The 19341-nt window shown below is 49.0% G+C and overlaps 1 protein-coding gene across 6 annotated transcripts in view; it reads right to left on the bottom strand.

The window, feature by feature from the left end:
- Positions 1–6175: 6175 nt before the first annotated feature.
- c22h2orf42 (chromosome 22 C2orf42 homolog) overlaps positions 6176–19341 on the bottom strand; it is a 31518-nt gene continuing 18352 nt past the window's right edge. For 2 of the 6 annotated variants that reach the window (XM_078239262.1, XM_078239263.1), the window contains exons 5-7: positions 18570–18670; positions 10971–11133; positions 6176–9106 (exon numbers count right to left, since the gene is read on the bottom strand). In XM_078239262.1, coding sequence (XP_078095388.1) covers positions 8898–9106; positions 10971–11133; positions 18570–18670 — 473 coding nt within the window. In that variant the 3' untranslated portion in view covers positions 6176–8897. The remainder of the gene's footprint in view (positions 9107–10970; positions 11134–18569; positions 18671–19341) is intronic. The other 4 variants (XR_013500557.1, XR_013500558.1, XM_078239260.1 and 1 more) reach the window with 2 other exon arrangements.

Genomic DNA, 19341 nt, shown 5'->3' with positions numbered 1-19341 from the left:
TCAGTGCTTGGTCCTCTGCTCTTTGTGATTTTTATTAATGACTTAGAGGAGGGGGCTGAAGGGTGGATCAGTAAATTTGCTGATGACACCAAGATTGGTGGAGTAGTGGATGAGGTGGAGGGCTGTTGTAGGCTGCAAAGAGACATAGATAGGATGCAAAGCTGGGCTGAAAAATGGCAAATGGAGTTTAACCCTGATAAATGTGAGGTGATTCATTTTGGTAGGACAAATTTAAATGTGGATTACAGGGTCAAAGGTAGGGTTCTGAAGACTGTGGAGGAACAGAGAGATCTTGGGGTCCATATCCACAGATCTCTAAAGGTTGCCAGTCAAGTGGATAGAGCTGCGAAGAAGGCCTATAGTGTGTTAGCTTTTATTAACAGGGGGTTGGAGTTTAAGAGCCGTGGGGTTATGCTGCAACTGTACAGGACCTTGGTGAGACCACATTTGGAATATTGTGTGCAGTTCTGGTCACCTCACTATAGGAAGGATGTGGAAGCGCTGGAAGGAGTGCAGAGGAGATTTACCAGGATGCTGCCTGGTTTGGAGGGTAGGTCATATGAGGAAAGGTTGAGGGAGCTAGGGCTGTTCTCTCTGGAGCGGAGGAGGCTGAGGGGAGACTTAATAGAGGTGTATAAAATGATGAAGGGGATAGATAGAGTGAACGTTCAAAGACTATTTCCTCGGGTGGATGGAGCTGTTACAAGGGGGCATAACTATAGGGTTCGTGGTGGGAGATACAGGACGGATATCAGAGGTAGGTTCTTTACGCAGAGAGTGGTTGGGGTGTGGAATGGACTGCCTGCAGTGATAGTGGAGTCAGACACTTTAGAAACATTTAAGCGGTTATTGGATAGGCACATGGAGCACACCAGGATGATAGGGAGTGGGATAGCTTGATCTTGGTTTCAGATAAAGCTCGGCACAACATCGTGGGCCGAAGGGCCTGTTCTGTGCTGTACTGTTCTATGTTCTATATTTTATGAACCATTTGCTTTCTTTACTTCCTGCTGTACCTGTGCACTTAATGATTGGAGAAGGCACCAGCTTCACCTCAGTGCGAGTGTAGTTGCCCGCCTCTGCACCAACACCCCTCCCCTTGCCCCCTCATATCCCAATAACAGAACGGCAGCATATTCCTTCATGACAAGGTGACTTTTATGACTTTGTAATATTTGGCAGCTTTTATTGAATGGAATTCAAAACAGTAACATTGCATTTATGGAGTGTCTTTAATTCAGTAAGACGTCCTGAGGTGCTTCACAGGAGCATAGCCAACATTTGCCACCAAGCCACACGAGGAGATATCGAGACAGAATCTCAGTCATAGAGGAAGGTTTTAAGGAGCGTCTTAAAGGAGGAGAGAGAGAGAAGAGCAACGAATACAAGAACTGCCCAGCTGGGACTGGCAGCATCTAGAGACAGAAACAGAGCTAATTTTTCATGCCAGAGTCCAACTCCGTCCCCCTCACCGCAGCTGCTGCCAGTATCTCCAGCATTGTGTTTTAATCTTTCAGACTTCCTGGATCCGCAATGTCTCGCTTTTGCGTGAGGACTGGGTGTGAGCTCAGGTACAGGCGGCAGAGTTTCGAATGAACTCAAGCTCATGGGGGCATTGGAATAGGCACGTCTTGTGGTAACGAGGGTCGGCACGGTGGCACAGTGGGTTAGCGCTGCTGCCTCACAGTGCCAGGGACCCGGGTATGATTCCCGGCTTGGGGTCACTGTCTGTGTGGAGTGTGCACATTCTCCCCCGCGTGCCTGCATGGGTTTCCTCCGGGTGTTCAGGTTTCCTCCCATGGTCCGAAAGATGTGCTGGTTAGGTGCTAAATTCTCCCTCAGTGTAACCCGAACAGGAGTGTGGCGACTAGAGAATTTTCACCGTAACTACATTGCAGTGTTAATGTAAGCCTACTTGAGACTAATAAACTTTAACTTTACATGAGGATTCCCGCAGTGGATAAGCTGAGAGAGGGGCTGGGCTGGGCAGGGCTGGGCTGGGTGGGGCGGGGGGAAATGTTAGGGAGGTGAAAGTAGCTGATGTGAAGACAATGACCTCGTGGTATTATCGCTAGACTATCTATCCAGAAACTCAGCTAATGTTCTGGGGACCCGGGTTCGAATCCCACCACGGCAGATGGTGAAATTTGAATTTGATTTTAAAAATCTGGAATTAAGAATCTACTGATGACCGTGAAACCATTGTCGGAAAAACTCATCTGGTTCACTAATGTCCTTTCGGGAAGGAAATCTGCCGTCCTTACCCGGTCTGGCCTACATGTGACTCCAGAGCCACAGCAATGTGGTTGACTCTCAACTACCCTCAGGCAACTAGGGATGGGCAATAAATGCTGATGTGGAGATGCCAGCGTTGGACTGGGGTGAACACAGTAAGAAGTCTCAGAACACCAGGTTAAAGTCCAACAGGTTTATTTGGTAGCAAAAGCCACTAGCTTTCAGAGCGCTGCCCCTTCGTCAGGTAAGTCACTTACCTGATGAAGGAACAGCACTCCGAAAGCTGGTGGCTTTTGCTACCAAATAAACCTGTTCGACTTTAACCTGGTGTTGTGAGACTTATTGCAATAAATGCTGGCCAGCCCATGTCCCACGAATGAATAAAAAAGTCTTAGTGATGGAGCAGGTGGATGGTTGAAAGCTCACCTGGAAGTCAGATCCAACACCAAGATCGTGAATGGTTTGGTTCAGCCTTGAACAGTTGCCAGGTAGAGGGATAAAGTTCAGCAGGTTGTGAGGCCTCCTTCGTAAACTGTCACACCTTACATGGCGGTTAGATTCCAGGTTTCTTATACTGTACCAAACATCTCAATTGGGCGAGGCAGAGAGGTCAGTGCTCAACTGTACCACTGGGGCTGACATGATGGGGAGTGATCTGAGGAGGAGGTGGATGAACTTGGGATGGATGCAGTGCAACAACATTTGAAGCTCAACAGCATGCAAGGTAGGACCCATCACTTCATCAGTGCCCCTGCCAGTGGATTCAATATCCACCAGTGCCCTGGCGCACTGTGGCTGCACGGTGGACCGTAGAAACTCACCTAGGTCTCTTCAACGGCCCCCCGCGATACTTGCTCTTGGCAGAAGGTTGTCAAAAGGTGGTTGACTCGCCGATGGTGGGGATGTCCAAATACGAGGGGTAACACCCGTCTCTTCGAGATCGTTAGCCGGCACTTCTGAAGCAGCGATCCTGACCTGGCACTTGCCAATTGGAGGGTGCTACACCGATATAATCACTTATCAAGGACACAGTGCAGGAAAAAGACGAAAGTGAAAACTGATAATGCAGGATTTATTCCAACCGGTTTTCCACAAAGATCCAAGCATCACTTCCACAATCGGGGAGGGGGGTGGAAAATGGAGGATTAAATGGGCCCAGTTAATGCCTATTTTATATTCGTGTATGATTTCTCTGGATAGAGCATCACATAATTCACTGAAAGTCATTAGAAAATGGGAAAACCGAGGCAATGCTGTGAGTAATTGCTGTTGACTCTGCAATTAACACTTGCTCTCCCCAAGGTCTGAGGGATGGTGTAAAGGAACTCAGTACTCAGCAACAGCAATGCTCCAACTCGACGGGCGGCACAGTGGTTAGCACTGCTGCCTCACGGCGCCAGTGACCCGGGTTCGATTCCAGCCTCGGGTCACTGTCTGTGTGGAGTTTGCACATCTCCCGTGTCTGCGTGGGTTTCCTTCGGGTGCTCCGGTTTCCTCCCACACTCCAAAATTGGATGGGTTAAATTGATTTTAATATTGATCTGATATTAAATTGATTGGCTATGCTAAATTGACCTTAGTGTCAGGTGGGGATTAGCAGGGCACGTGTGTGTGGTTACGGGGATAAGGCCTGGGTGGAATGGTGATCGGTACAGACTCGATGGGCCGAATGGCCTTCTTCTGCACTGTAGGGATTCTATGGTTCTATATAGCTAAACGATTCTTCTCTGACAAATTTTAGAAGTGCTGATAGCTCTTTGATTCGTCTAATTGTGTCACCCTCACACCTCCCCTCTCGACAAGTCTGGCTGCCAGCCTGTAACTCACATATTGTCTTTGGGCTAAGCTGTGCTGCGCTGAGCAGTAGTTTGGGAAGGTTATTAACCTGCATCAGCATTCCTCTACTCCCAATGGCTCATTGGGGTAAAGACAAGTCCCTGGTATGGACCACCACCGTAGGCCAGAAAGTAGACAGGTTGGAGCTTCAGTCTCTGGCAGCACAGTGGCACAGTGGTTAGCACTGCCACCTCACAGCGCCGGGGACCCGGGTTCGATTCCCGGCTTGGGTCACTGTCTGTGCCGAGTCTGCACCTTCTCCCCCGTGTCTGCGTGGGTTTCCTCCGGGTGCTCTGGTTTCCTCCCACAGTCCGAAAGACGTGCTGGTTAGGTGCTAAATTCTCCCTCAGTGTAACCCAAACAGGCCCCGGAGTGTGGCGACTAGGGGATTTTCACAGTAACTTCATTGCAGTGTTAATGTAAGCCTACTTGCGACACTAATAAATAAACAGTGTAGGAATTGGTGTGCAGTGACTGCCATTGCGAAATGCTTGCATGAGTGGGCAACATTTCTTGGGTGAAAATTTCTCCATAATACAATATAAAGTACAATATAAAGGGAAAGACTCTTAGTACTGTAGAGGATCAGAAGGACCTTGGGGTCCGGGTCCATAGGACTCTAAAATCGGCCCCGCAGGTGGAGGTGGTGGTTAAGAAGGTGTATGGTGTGCTGGCCTTTATCAATCGAGGGATTGAGTTTAGGAGTCCGGGGATAATGACGCAGCTTTATAAGACCCTCGTCAGAACCCACTTGGAGTACTGTGCTCAGTTCTGGTCACCTTATTACAGGAAGGATGTGGAAAAGATTGAAAGGGTGCAGAGGAGATTTACAAGGATGTTGCCTGGATTGAGTGGCATGCCTTATGAGGATAGGCTGAGGGAGCTCGGTCTTTTCTCCTTGGAGAGATGAAGGATGAGAGGAGACCTAATAGAGGTACATAAGATGTCGAGAGGCATAGATCGGGTGGACTCTCAGAGGCTTTTTCCCAGGATGGAAATGGCTGCTATGAGAGGACACAGGTTTAAGGTGCTGGGGGGTAGGTACAAGGGAAATGTAGGGGGAAGTTTTTCACACAGAGGGTGGTGGGTGAGTGGAATCGGCTACCGTCAGTGGTGGTGGAGGCAAACTCAATAGGGTCTTTTAAGAGACTCCTGGATGAGTACAGGGGACTTAATAGGATGGAGGGTTATAGGTAGGCCTAAAAGGTCAGGATATGTTCGGCACAACTTGTGGGGCCGAAGGGCCTGTTTTTGTGCTGTAGTTTTTCTATGTTTCTATAATGAAATGCTGCTGGAACTAGGATCAGACAGGGGGATGACTGCTTGGGTGAAGGAGCAGCACCTCAATGTGAATTAATACTTTCGGAAGAGGAGCAAACGTACAGGAGGAAAATATAAATTTGCCGTGCAGTCCGTATGGCCAGGAAATGTCACACTTCCTGCAACATTTACAAGTAAAGGTGTCAGCTTTGGAACAGTAGTAACATGCTCAGCTCCAAGTCAGGGTTCCTGCGCTAAAATAAAGCACATAATCTGGATTGAATCTTCAGCTGCTCCATCAATGACCTTCCCTCAATCATAAGGTCAGGCGTGTGGATATTTACTGATGATTGCACAATGTTCAGCACCTTTCATATCTCCTCAGATACAAGGGAGAACCTACCCCTCCCGCCTTGACATTCAAAGACATCACCATCGCTGATTCCCCCACTATCAGCATCCTGGGGGTTCCCATTGACCAGGAACTGAACCGGACCCAGGTATATAAATACTGTGGCTACCAGAGCAGGTCAGAGGCTGGGAATCCTGCGGAGAGTAACTCACCTCCTGACTCCTCCAAGTCAACTGAAGTTGTCCGCCATGTACAAGCCTGTCCGCCATCTGCAAGGCACAAGTCAGGAGTGTGATGGAATATTCCCCACTTGCCTGGATGGGTGTGGCTCCAACAACACTCAAGAAGCTCGACACCATCCAGGACAAAGCACCCTGATGATTGACATCCCATCCACCATTTTCAAAAGATTCACTCCCTCCACCACCCTCCCTCCATCAGTAGCAGCAGTGTGTACCATCTACAAGATGCACTGCAGCAACTCATCCTTAGACAGCACCTTCCAAACCCACGACCTCTACCATCTAGAAAGACAAGGGCAGCAGATGCATGGGAGCACTAGTACCTTCAAGCTCCCCTCTAAGCCACACACTATTCTGACTTGGAAATACGTCGGCTGTTCTTTCACTGTCGCTGGGTCAAAATCCTGGAACTCCCTCCCTAACTGTGCACTCTGGGTGTACCTACACCACATGGACAAGCGGTTCAAGATGGCGGCTCACCATCACCGTCTCCAGCTCAATTAGGGATGGGCAATGAATACTGGTTTCATGTTCACATCTCATGATCATATGAATAAAGAACTTCAGCACAGTACTGAAGGCATGCCACACTGTGGGAGGTGCTGTCCTTCAGAACGACTGTCGATCCCGCCCTCTCAATTGGGCACCAAAGATCTCAGGGCGCTATCCCAAAGGGGAAGCAGGAAAGTTCTCCCTGGAGCCCTGCCCAATGTTTATCCCTTAAACAGCTTCTTTAAATTCAGATGATCCAATCGTAATCTCTCACTGTTTATGCATTTGCAAATTGGAGCCACGTGGCCTTGCAATCCAGCAGGCCCTAAATTACTTAAGTGTCCAATCAGGGCTGGGAGGTTGCAACAAGTTATATAAAAATGCAGCTTACATACGTCGAGGTACCGAGTAGGACCAGCAGGGAATAAAATAAGCTTCAAAAAAAAGAACATTTACATCTCTTCTGAGCTCTGTTGCTAAGTTGCAGGTCCACTGTGCCAGGTCCGCAATGGTCTCAGCTGACGCTCCCAAATGCAATACTGAAGGAGTGCGGCACAGTCACAGATGCTGTCTTCAGCTCTTAAATGGAGATCATGGAGGTGCCTTCAGGTGAGTGCGATAGATTCCACGGCACCATTCGAAGAGCAGCAGGGAATGATCCCAATGCTGTGACCGCCATTTCACTCTCAAGCAACACAATCAGAAAAACACACACACGTGGTCACTTAACGCACTTGCACTGCAGCAACTCGTGGGACTTTGCTGCCTTCCACTCCTGCACTCGAGTCCAAAGACGTGCGGGTTAGGTGGACTGGCCATGCTAAATTGTCCCTTAGTGTCAGGGGACGGGCTAGGGTAAATGCATGGGATTATGGGGATAGGGTTTGGGTAGGATTGTGGTCGGTGCAGACTCGATGGGCCGAATAGCCTCCTTCTGCATTGAAGGATTCTATAAATAAACAAGTTGCAACACACTTTGGGGACAATGTAAGGACGACACGGTGGCACAGTGGGTTAGCACTGCTGCCTCACAGTGCCAGGGACCCGGGTTCGATTCCCGGCTTGGGACACTGTCTGTGTGGACTCTGCACGTTCTCCCCGTGTCTACGTGGGTTTCCTCCCACACTCCAAAGATGTGCGGGTTAGGTGGATTGGCCGTGCTAAATTGACCCTAGTGTTAGGGGGATTAGCTAGGGTAAATGTCCGGGGTTACGGGGGATAGGGCCTGGGTGGGATTGTGGTCGGTGCAGACTCGATGGGCCGAATGGCCTCTTTCTGCACTGTAGGATTCTATGATTTGATGAGATGCTATGTGAGGAGTCCTTGCGAGGAATTAATTTCAGAAAGCTTTTGTGTTGACTGCTTTTGGTAACGGCAAAAGTTGAAAGATCTCACTTTGACTGTTTTTAAAAACAGTTTTTGCAAGATGGAAGGGCCCAAACCTGTACCCGTGCCTTCTCTGCAGGCAACGATTAATTCCGAGACACAGCTTCAGGGGTGTCGGGTGCTTGCCAGTGCAAGTCGGGACTGACACGAATGAGGGTGGCACAGTGTTTAGCGCTGCTGCCTCACAGCTCCAGGGACCCGGGTTCCATTCCCGGCTTGGGTCACTGTCTGTGCGGAGTCTGCACGTTCTCCCCGTGGGTTTCCTCCGGATGCTCCGGTTTCCTCCCACAGTCCAAATGTGTGCGCGTGGATCAGGTGGATTGGCCGTGCTAAATTGCCCCCGAGTGTTGGGGGGGGATTAGCAGGGTAAATATGTGGCGTTGCGGGGATAGGGCCTGGGTGGGATTGCCATCGGTGCAGGCTCGATGGGCCGAATGGCCTCCTCCTGCACTGTAGGGGGTTTCACCACCCCGAATAAACCCCTCCGGTCCTGCCTGTAACACCAATGGAGACTCCACATGCAGTATTTCTGCCAAGGGGCTTATTCCTGTTTACGCAGTGAGGTGAATAACCTCCTTCGGTTACACACAAGCCACACCACAAACTTCAGTCGTAAGCCCCCGGGACAAAGCAAAATTATCTCCCATACGGGGGTCCCACGCAACCGGCTCAAAACGATTCTCTGCACAGCAGCACTGAGTTACCTTTCCAGGATTTGTACGATAGGCTGACAACCTCTTTGAGGTTAAAGGAAAAGAGCAAACGGAAACCAAAGCGCGGTATTGCTCCCAAGGAGGAGCCTTTAAATACTGTGGTGCATTTTCAAAGTCGTAATTAAAGAGTGCGTGGGATTCGCAAGTCAATGGGTCAAACATGATAAGTGCATCTGAACGCAACTATGTTGTCCTTGAACGGAGAGACAGTCTCCAAACCCGTAAAGCCAATCGACTCGGCAGATCTTCGGCAGGATTCGAGCCGGGCTTCTCAGAGTTTCTTTCGGGTCCCGTGTTGGCCGCTGCAGTGGACTTTCGTTCCTATACCTCCCTCCGAAAGAGGTAGCGGCGACAGCCACATCATTGCCCCCCCCCGGGATTTCAGTGAATGTTAATGGTGGCTAGGGATGGGCTCAGCTCGAAACTCCGTTCCAGAGACGGCTGCTGGTCCCTGTGCTCAACGTGTCCATTCCGGTGGTGACCGTACTCGAGCTTAATCCTCATTTCCCCAATCTTCAATCTGGGCAGGATGTCTGGGATCCATTCAATAATAAACGGAGTGGGCTCCTTCTGCTCAGGGGACATGTTCCCTGGATGCAAAGGAAAATTCCGCAGTGAATTTCACAATAGCCACAAAGCAAAGCACCACCCTGCTGCAACCCACTGACTCGCCTCCAACAGAGACATGACCACAAGGGGCTGAATTTTGCCATTAGAGATGTGTTAGGTTGATTGGCCAGGTTAAATAGTCAGGAGGACTAGCTCGAGTAAAGGTGTGCAGTTATGGGGATCGGGCCTGGATATGATTGTGGTCGGTGCAAACTCGATGGGCCGAATGGCCTCCTTCTGCACTGTAGGGATTCTATAAATACCATAAAGCAAAGACCTTTCTAAGGAATTTGTGCTTTTGGTGTGACTTCAGTCTTAAGACAACAACTTTTATTTTTTAATATATATATGATACATGCACCTTTGACAGAATAAAATATCCCAAGTTGCTTCACAGACACATCATAAACAAAGTACGACAGCGAGCCACCTGAGGAGACATTAGGTCAGACGATCAAAAGCTTGGCCAAAGAGGTTGGTTTTAAGGAGCGCCCAAAGGGGGAAAGTGAGGTAGAGAGGGTGGTAGGGAAGGAATCCCAGAGCTTGGGGGCCGCTGAAGACGCAGCCACTAATGGTGGAATGATTAAACTGGGGGATACTCAGGAGGCCTGAATTGGGGGAAATGCAGATACCTCAAAGGGTAATAGTGTTGGAGGAGATTGGAGATAGGCATGGGCCAGGCTAAATCAAGGAGCACAGGAATTGGAGAGGCAAAGAGAGAGTCTGAGATTAGATTAGCACGAACAGTAAAATGGCAGTCAAAACAAAGGTGGAGTTTCTTCAGGGCCACAGAGGAGGTCTGCTGGTGGAAGGAGAGGGTGTGCCCGAGGTCCAGAATGAGTGTTTTGCATCTGTTTTCACCAGAAGAGAGGATGATGCTAATGTAAAGGGGGTGTACTCGCAATAATGGTCCCAATAACGAGGATGTACTTCAGTGGTTGGCTGAAAGCCACCTCGTCTGGATCGGACGTTTCCAAGGTTACTGAGGAAAGCATGGATGGAAATTGCTGAGGGTTTGAATCCAAGGGTGGCACGATAGCACGATGGTTAGCAGTGCTATCTTCTACTGCCAGGAACCTTGGGTTCTGCCCTTGGGTGACTGTGTGGAGTTTGCACGTTCTCCCCCCGTGTCTGCGTGGGTTTCCTCTGGGTGCTCCGATTTCCTCCCACACTCCAAAGTGAAGTAGAGAGGGTGGTAGGGAGGAAATTCCAGAGCTTGGGGCCCCCAGGCAGCTGAAGGTGCAGCCACTAATGGCGGAACGATTAAAATGGGGGATACTCAAGAAGCCAGATTGGAGGAATGCAGATAGCTCAGAGGGTAATAGGGTTGGATGAGATTACAAAGGGGATTTGCTTGTGGAAGGAGGGGGGCATGCCTGAGGTACAATTATGTGGGGTTACGGGGATAGGGTTTGGGTGGGATTGTTGTCAGTGCAGGCTTGACGGGCTGAATGGCCTCCTTCTGCCCTGTAGGGATTCTATGAATCATCTGGTCTTAGATATTCAACGCCTGTGCTGAAAATGGGTTCAGAACTACAGGCCAGCCAGCCGACCTAACACAGGCGCCGGGCTTTTAGGGTCAATGATCAGAGACAAAATTAATTGGCACCCAAAAAAAATGTGTTAATAAGCGATAGGCAGTCTAGATAATGGGCAATAAAATCATGTTTGACAAACTTGATTGTGTTCAGGCAGTGCAGACACTGTTGAATGCATGCTGTGTGACAAAGCACCACACAACAAACCTGTGTGGAAAGGTTTATGGAGCAGTGAGAGTGGATTGTATCCCCTGGATGCTTCCTCTGACTATAAAAACTCCCAAATAGCAAAGCTCTCGTTACTCACCAACTCTCAGGAAAGTCTTGAGCTCCAGTGGTCGAATTGTTGGCTGCTTCTCCATGCGCCCGTAAGCCTCCGAAATACTTTCTACCTGAACCTTGGGGCACTTAAATAACTCGTAGGTGCCATCGTGGTTTTCAGTGAAACTGCGGGTAACTTCCAGGGGCACCTGAATGATGGAACAGAGAGTGCCGGATTATCCACTGACTCGGTCTACACTTCCCGCTGCCTCGGAAAAGCAGCCAGCATAATCAAGGACTCCACGCACCCCGGACATACTCTCTTCCACCTTTTTCCGTTGAGAAAAAGGTACAAAAGTCTGAGGTCACCTACCAACCGATTCAAGAACAAGCTTCTTCCCTGCTGCCATCAGACTTTTGAATGGACCTACCTCGCACTGATCTTTCTCTACACCCTAGCTATGGCTGTAACACTACATCCTGCACCCTCTCCTTTCCATGAACGGTATGCTTTGTCTGTATAGCGCGCAAGAAACAATATTTTTCACTGTATCCCAATACATGTACGTGGAGGCTTTGGAGAGAGTGCAGAAAAGGTTTACCAGGATGTTGCCTGGTATGGAGAGTATTAGCTATGAGGAGAGATTGAATATACTGGGATTGTTCTCCCTGGAAAGACGGAAGCTGAGGGGCGACCTGATAGAAGTTTATAAAATTATGAGGGGTATGGATAGGGTGAACAGTTGGAAGCTTTTTCCCAGGGCAGAAATGACAATTACAAGGGGGCACAAGTTCAGGATAAGGGGGGAAGGGTTCAGTGGAGATGTGCGGGGGGGATGTTTTTTACACAGAGGGTGGTGGGGGCCTGGAATGCACTGCCAAGTGAGGTGGTTGAGGCAGCTATGTTAGTGACATTTAAGACTTATCTTGACAGACATATGAACAAATGGGGAATGGAAGGATATGAGAGGTTGGTTTAGATAGGGAAACGTGCTCGGCGCAGGCTTGGAGAGCCAAAGGGCCTGTTCCCGTGCTGTACTGTTCTTTGAATGTGACAATAATAAATCAGATCAAAAACCAAAATCAAAAATTCTATGAGGCTGGAAGGGTGGTAACAAATCCAGAGAATCTTATTCGACTGCACTTCAGGAAGGGTGTGAAGACTTTTGAGAGGATGCAGACAAGATTCACGAGAATGGTCCCAGGGAGGAGGGACTTCAGTTGTGTGGGCAGATTGGGAGAAGCTGGGGCTGTTCTCCACGGAGAGAAGGTTGAGCAGAGATTTGACCGAGGCGTCCAAAATCGTGAGGGGTCCACGTGGACTAGATGGAGAGAAACTCTTCCCGTTGGTGGAAGGATTAAGAAGGTCACACAGATTTGAAATGACTGGCGAAAGGAGCAATGAGGGCATGGGGAAATTTATTTTTTTGGCCAAGCACGTGGTTAGGATCTGGCGAGCGTGTAGGAGTCAGAATCAATCATGGCTTTCAAAAGGAAATTAGATAATCAACTGGACAGAAAACAAATTGCAGGGCTACGGGGCAAAGGCGGAGGAGCTCGGGACTAGATGACTGGCCTCACAGACAGCCAGCACAAATACAACGGGCTGAATGACCTCCTCCTGTGCTTTGAAAAATATCGAATTGGGAAATGAGGCACCAAGCACCAATCTGGACCAGTTTCTGCCAATACGAGCAAACAGAATTTAGTTACGAAAGCCCCACCAACGCCTCCACTTTCTCAGAAGACTAAGGAAATTCGGCATGTCCGCTACGACTCCCACCAACTTTTACAGATACACCACAGAAAGCATCCTTTCGGATTGTATCACAGCTTGGCATGGCTCCTGCTCTGCCCAAGACCGCAAGGAACTACAAAGGGTCGTGAATGAAGCCCAGTCCATCACTCAAACCAGCCTCCCATCTATTGACTCTGTCTATACTTCCCGTTGCCTCGGAAAAGCAGCCAGCATAATCAAGGTCCCCACGCACCCTGGACATTCTCTCTTCCACCTTCTGCTGTTGGGAAAAAGGTACAAAGGTCTGAGGAAACGTAGCAACCGACTCAAGAACAGCTTCTTCCCTGCTGCCGTCAGACTTTTGAATGGACCTACCTTGCGCTAAGGTGGTCTTTCTCTACACCCTTTCTCAACACTCCTCATTGTTCCACTGGAGCAAGCTGAGAGGGAGTGATTGGAGGCAGCAGTACTGGTGAGAGATTGATTGAATTGTTTATTTATTTAATTAGTCAGCTAGTGTGTGTTTTTTTTTGGCCTTTACTTTTGCAGTAGTATTTTAAGTTTAAAGTGAAAACTGGAAGTGGGCTGCTAAGGAGTCTGGGAAGGGTTTTTTAAGCACGCGAAGTATAAAAGGTAGGCTGCAGTATACAGCGGGCAGCGTCGGGAGCGGGCAGGGGAGTGAGTGGGAAGCAGAGTGTGAGCTATAAGGCTTTGGCTCACAGGGCTCAGGCAGAAAGGGCGAGCAGGGGTGAGTTTAATTCATTTTTGCTGTTTCTACCTGGTACTGGCAAGGTATCTAGAGGGGATGAGTGTGCAGGCAGTGCTATGTTCCTCTTGCACTATGTCTGAGGTGAGGGACGACGACAGTGTCCCTGCTGATTACATCTGTGGGAAGTGCACCCATCTGCAGCTCCTCCAAAACCGTGTTAGGGAACTGGAGCTGGAGTTGGATGAACTTAGGATCATTAGGGACGCAGAGGTGGCCATAGACAGAAGCTTTAGGAATACAGTTACTCCGAGGAATGAAAACAGATGGGTGACGGTGAGAGGGGCTGGGAGGAAGCAGTCCGTGCAGGGATCCCCGGTGGTCGTTCCCCTTAGCAACAAGTATTCCGCTTTGGATACGGTTGAGGGGGATGACATACCAGTGGTGAGCCGCAGTGAGAGGATCTCCAGCACTGTGTCCGTCTCTGTGGCTCGGGAGGGTAAGGGGCAGAGCGGGAGGGCAATAGTTATTGGGGACTCGTTAGTTAGAGGGATAGATAGGAGGTTCTGTGGCAGCAAAAGAGACTCACGGATGGTATGTTGTCTACCGGATGCCAAGGTCCGTGACGTCTCAGACCGTATTTTCCGGATTCTGAAGGGGGAGGGGAAACAGTCACAAGTCGTGGTACACATTGCTACCAATGACATAGGTAAGAGAAGGGACGGGGATTTAAAGCAGGAATTTCTGGAGCTGGGCTGGAAGCTGAGAGCCAAGACAAAACATGTGGTCATCTCTGGTACGTTGCCGGTGCCACGTGATAGCGAGTTGAGGAACAGGGAGAGAGTGCAGTTAAACATGTGGTTGCAGGGATGGTGTAGGAGGGAGGGTTTCAGATACGTGGATAATTGGAACACATTCTGGGGAAGGTGGGACCTGTACAAACAGGACGGGGTGCACCTGAACCAGAGGGGCACCAATATCCTTGGAGGGAAATTTGTTACGGCTCTTCAGGGGGGTTTAAACTAATTTGTCTGGGGAGTGGGAAAAGGAGTTTTAGTCCAGAAGTCAGTGAGGGTGGTGAGGTATTGGGGAAGGTATCAGGGTCAAGGGTGGGTACCGGTAGACAGGAAGGTGGGTTGAAGTGTGTCTACTTCAATGCAAGGAGCATCCGGAACAAGGTAGATGAACTTGGGGCATGGATTGGTACTTGGGACTACGATGTTGTGGCCATTACGGAGACGTGGGTAGAACAAGGACAGGAATGGTTGTTGGACATTCCGGGGTATAGATGTTTCACTAAATGTAGGGAAGCTGGTAAAAGAGGTGGAGTGGCGGCATTGTTAATCAAGGATAGTTTAACGGCTGCGGAAAGACACTTCGAGGGGGATCTGCACACTGAGGTAATATGGGCTGAGGTTAGAAATAGGAAAGGAGCGGTCACGTTGTTAGGAGTTTACTATAGGCCCCCAAATAGTAATAGAGATGTGGAGGAAGAAATTGCTAAGCAGATTATGGATATGTGTGGGGGTCACAGGGTAGTTGTCATGGGGGATTTTAACTTTCCAAATATTGATTGGAACCTTTGTAGGTCAAATAGTTCGGATGGGGCAGTTTTTGTGCAGTGTGTGCAGGAGGGTTTCCTGACACAATATGTGGATAGGCCGACAAGAGGTGAGGCCACATTGGATTTGGTACTGGGAAATGAACCGGGCCAAGTGTTAGATTTGGTTGTGGGAGAGCACTTTGGAGATAGTGACCACAATTCAGTGTCTTTTGTTATTGCAATGGAGAGGGATAGGGCCGTACGGCAGGGCAAGGTTTACAATTGGGGGAGAGGTAATTATGATGCGATTAGGCAAGAATTAGGGGGCATAGGTTGGGAACAGAAACTGTCAGAGAAAGGAACTAATGAAAAGTGGAACTTTTTCAAGGAACAAATACTGGGTGTCCTTGATAGGTATGTCCCTGTCAGGCAGGGAGGAAATGGCCGAGTGAGGGAACTATGGTTCACGAAAGAGGTGGAATGTCTTGTGAAAAGGAAGAGGGAAGCTTATGTAGGGATGAGGAAACAAGGTTCAGATGGCTCGATTGAGGGTTACAAGTTAGCAAGGAATGAGCTGAAAAAGGGGCTTAGGAGAGCTAGGAGGGGACACGAGAAGTCCTTGGCAGGTCGGATCAAGGAAAGCCCCAAGGCTTTTTACTCTTATGTGAGGAATAAAAGAATGACCAGGGTGAGGTTAGGGCCGGTCAAGGACAGTAGTGGGAACTTGTGTATGGAGTCAGTAGAGATAGGCGAGGTGATGAATGAATACTTTTCTTCAGTGTTCACCAAGGAGAGGGGCCATGTTTTTGAGGAAGAGAAGGTGTTACAGGCTAATAGGCTGGAGGAAATAGATGTTCGGAGGGAGGATGTCCTGGCAGTTTTGAATAAACTGAAGGTCGATAAGTCCCCTGGGCCTGATGAAATGTATCCTAGGATTCTTTGGGAGGCAAGGGATGAGATTGCAGAGCCTTTGGCTTTGATCTTTGGGTCCTCACTGTCCACGGGGATGGTGCCAGAGGACTGGAGAATGGCGAATGTTGTTCCTCTGTTTAAGAAAGGGAATAGAAATGACCCTGGTAATTGTAGACCGGTTAGTCTTACTTCGGTGGTTGGTAAATTGATGGAAAAGGTCTTTAGAGATGGGATTTACGACCATTTAGAAAGATGCGGATTAATCCGGGATAGTCAGCACGGATTCGTGAAGGGCAAGTCGTGCCTCACAAATTTGATAGAATTTTTTGAGGAGGTAACTAAGTGCGTTGATGAAGGTAGGGCAGTTGATGTCATATACATGGATTTTAATAAGGCGTTTGATAAGGTCCCCCATGGTCGGCTTATGATGAAAGTGAGGAGGTGTGGGATAGAGGGAAAGTTGGTCGATTGGATAGGTAACTGGCTGTCTGATCGAAGACAGAGGGTGGTGGTGGATGGAAAATTTTCGGATTGGAGGCAGGTTGCTAGCGGAGTGCCGCAGGGATCAGTGCTTGGTCCTCTGCTCTTTGTGATTTTTATTAATGACTTAGAGGAGGGGGCTGAAGGGTGGATCAGTAAATTTGCTGATGACACCAAGATTGGTGGAGTAGTGGATGAGGTGGAGGGCTGTTGTAGGCTGCAAAGAGACATGGATAGGATGCAAAGCTGGGCTGAAAAATGGCAAATGGAGTTTAACCCTGATAAATGTGAGGTGATTCATTTTGGTAGGACTAAGTTAAATGTGGATTACAGGGTCAAAGGTAGGGTTCTGAAGACTGTGGAGGAACAGAGAGATCTTGGGGTCCATATCCACATATCTCTAAAGGTTGCCACTCAAGTGGATAGAGCTGTGAAGAAGGCCTATAGTGTGTTAGCTTTTATTAACAGGGGGTTGGAGTTTAAGAGCCGTGGGGTTATGCTGCAACTGTACAGGACCTTGGTGAGACCACATTTGGAATATTGTGTGCAGTTCTGGTCACCTCACTATAAGAAGGATGTGGAAGCGCTGGAAAGAGTGCAGAGGAGATTTACCAGGATGCTGCCTAGTTTGGAGGGTAGGTCTTATGAGGAAAGGTTCAGGGAGCTAGGGCTGTTCTCTCTGGAGCGGAGGAGGCTGAGGGGAGACTTAATAGAGGTTTATAAAATGATGAAGGGGATAGATAGAGTGAACGTTCAAAGACTATTTCCTCGGGTGGATGGAGCTGTTACAAGGGGGCATAACTATAGGGTTCGTGGTGGGAGATATAGGAAGGATATCAGAGGTAGGTTCTTTACGCAGAGAGTGGTTGGGGTGTGGAATGGACTGCCTGCAGTGATAGTGGAGTCAGACACTTTAGGAACATTTAAGCGGTTATTGGATAGGCACACGGAGCACACCAGGATGATAGGGAGTGGGATAACTTGATCTTGGTTTCAGATAAAGCTCGGCACAACATCGTGGGCCGAAGGGCCTGTTCTGTGCTGTACTGTTCTATGTTCTATGTTCTAGCTATGACTGTAACACTACATTCTGCACCCTCTCCTTTCCTTCTCTATGAACGGTATGCTTTGTCTGTATAGCGCGCAAGTAACAATACTTTTCACTGTATGCCAATACATGTGACAATAATAAATTAAATCAAATCAAAATTCAGCACCAGTGTTGAGACACCTTCACTCTGTTTTCAATTTCTCGTACCCGGTCCGGGAACACTCGATTCCAACAGTGGAAGGCAAGATGAAAAATTGTTTTGCTGGGAGTAAATAAGGAGAAACTGGTTCTGCTAACGGGAGTGGGCCAGAGGACACAGGCTTGAAATAATATGTGGAAAGTCCCAGAGGGGAGAGGAGAACTATTTCTACACACACAGCGAGTCGTTGTAATCTGAAACACACTGGCTGAGACAATGGTGACTTGTGGAAAGTGAACTGGACACACACTTGACAAAGGAAGATTTGTAGCATTGCGGGGGGAAAAAGCTTTGCTTATATAGATTCTGTACAGGCACGTTGTATGATTCTATGAGTGGTCAGTCATTGAACCACGCCAGGCGTCTCCCTCATTTCCATTGCTTTGGATTGAAGGGGCAGCACAGGGGTTAGCACTGCTGCCTCACAGCACCAGGGACCCAGGTTCGATTCCCGGCTTGGGTCACTGTCTGTGCGGAGTTTGCACGTTCTCCCTATGTCTGCGTGGGTTTCCTCCGGGTGCTCCAGTTTCCACCCACAGTCCAAAAGACGTGCTGGTTAGGTGCATTGGCCATGCTAAATTGCCCCTCTGTGTACCCGAACAGTATTTATTAGTCACAACTAAGGCTGACATTAACACTGCAACGAAGTTACTGTGAAATTCCCCTAGTTGCCACACTCCGGCACCTGTTCGGGTCAATGCACCCTAACCAGCACGTCTTTGGACTGTGGGAGGAAACCGGAGCACCCGGAGGAAACCCATGCAGACGAGGAGAATGTGAAAACTCCACATAGACAGTGACCCAAGCCGGGAATCGAACCCGTGTCCCTGGGGTGAGAGGCAGCAGTGCTAACCACTGTGCCACCAGGCACCTGAGTGTGGCGGCTCGGGGATTTTCACAGTAACTTCATTGCAGCGTCAATGTAAGCCTACTTGTGACACTAATAAATAAACTTTAAGGCCTGGGCTTAGCTCAATGGGACCTACTGTTATGTAGCCTTATTGCGGAGCACCTACCTCCGGGGTATCAAATATCTGCTTGACCTGCAGAATGTTTGTGATGTGCCAAGTGTACTTGGAGAATGTTCCCAGAGGCACAGCATCCTTCCGAACAAAACCTATAAGACACAACACACACATCAAACATCAGTCAGCACCGGGCAAAAGCACAACAGGAAAGAATAACAGTTGTTGCTCTGCCTCTCTCCCAAGGCAGGAGAGATTTGAAAAGCAAGTGCGTGACCCTGTTCGGTTCCAAAGGATTTGGTACTGCCCTGCGTCGCACGGCATGCTTTTGCTTCTGGTAAATTGTGTTCTGATTCAGTTCAGTGAAGTGGAATGAAGGTTGCCTTTGTCTGCTGCCAACCTCCCCAGGGCCAGTGCATTTGGAATAGGGCCATAGGAGCAGGAGTAGGCCATTCAGCCCATCAACAGCCGACAGAATTCAGCACAGCCACTTGATCTCAGGAGGTTTTTTTATAAAGTTTTATTTACTAGTGTCACGAGTAGGCTTACATCAACACCGCAATGAAGTTACTGTGAAAATCCCCTAGTCGCCACACTCCGGCGCCTGTTCGGGTTACATGGAGGAAGAATTTAGCACCTAACCAGCACGTCTTTCGGACTGCGGGAGGAAACCGGAGCGCCCGGAGGAAACCCATGCAGACACGGGGAGAAAGTGCAGACTCCGCACAGACAGTGACCCAAGCTGGGAATCGAACCTGGATCCTTGGCGCTGTGAGGCTGCAGTTCTAACCCACTGTGTCTCCCTACTTCAGTACGAAGGAAT

The sequence above is a fragment of the Mustelus asterias genome, chromosome 22 (genome assembly GCF_964213995.1).
Source record: "Mustelus asterias chromosome 22, sMusAst1.hap1.1, whole genome shotgun sequence".
Taxonomy (NCBI): Eukaryota; Metazoa; Chordata; class Chondrichthyes; order Carcharhiniformes; family Triakidae; genus Mustelus; species Mustelus asterias.
The sequence above is the reverse complement of the archived record's forward strand: the minus strand, read 5'-3'. Positions and strand labels throughout refer to the sequence as shown.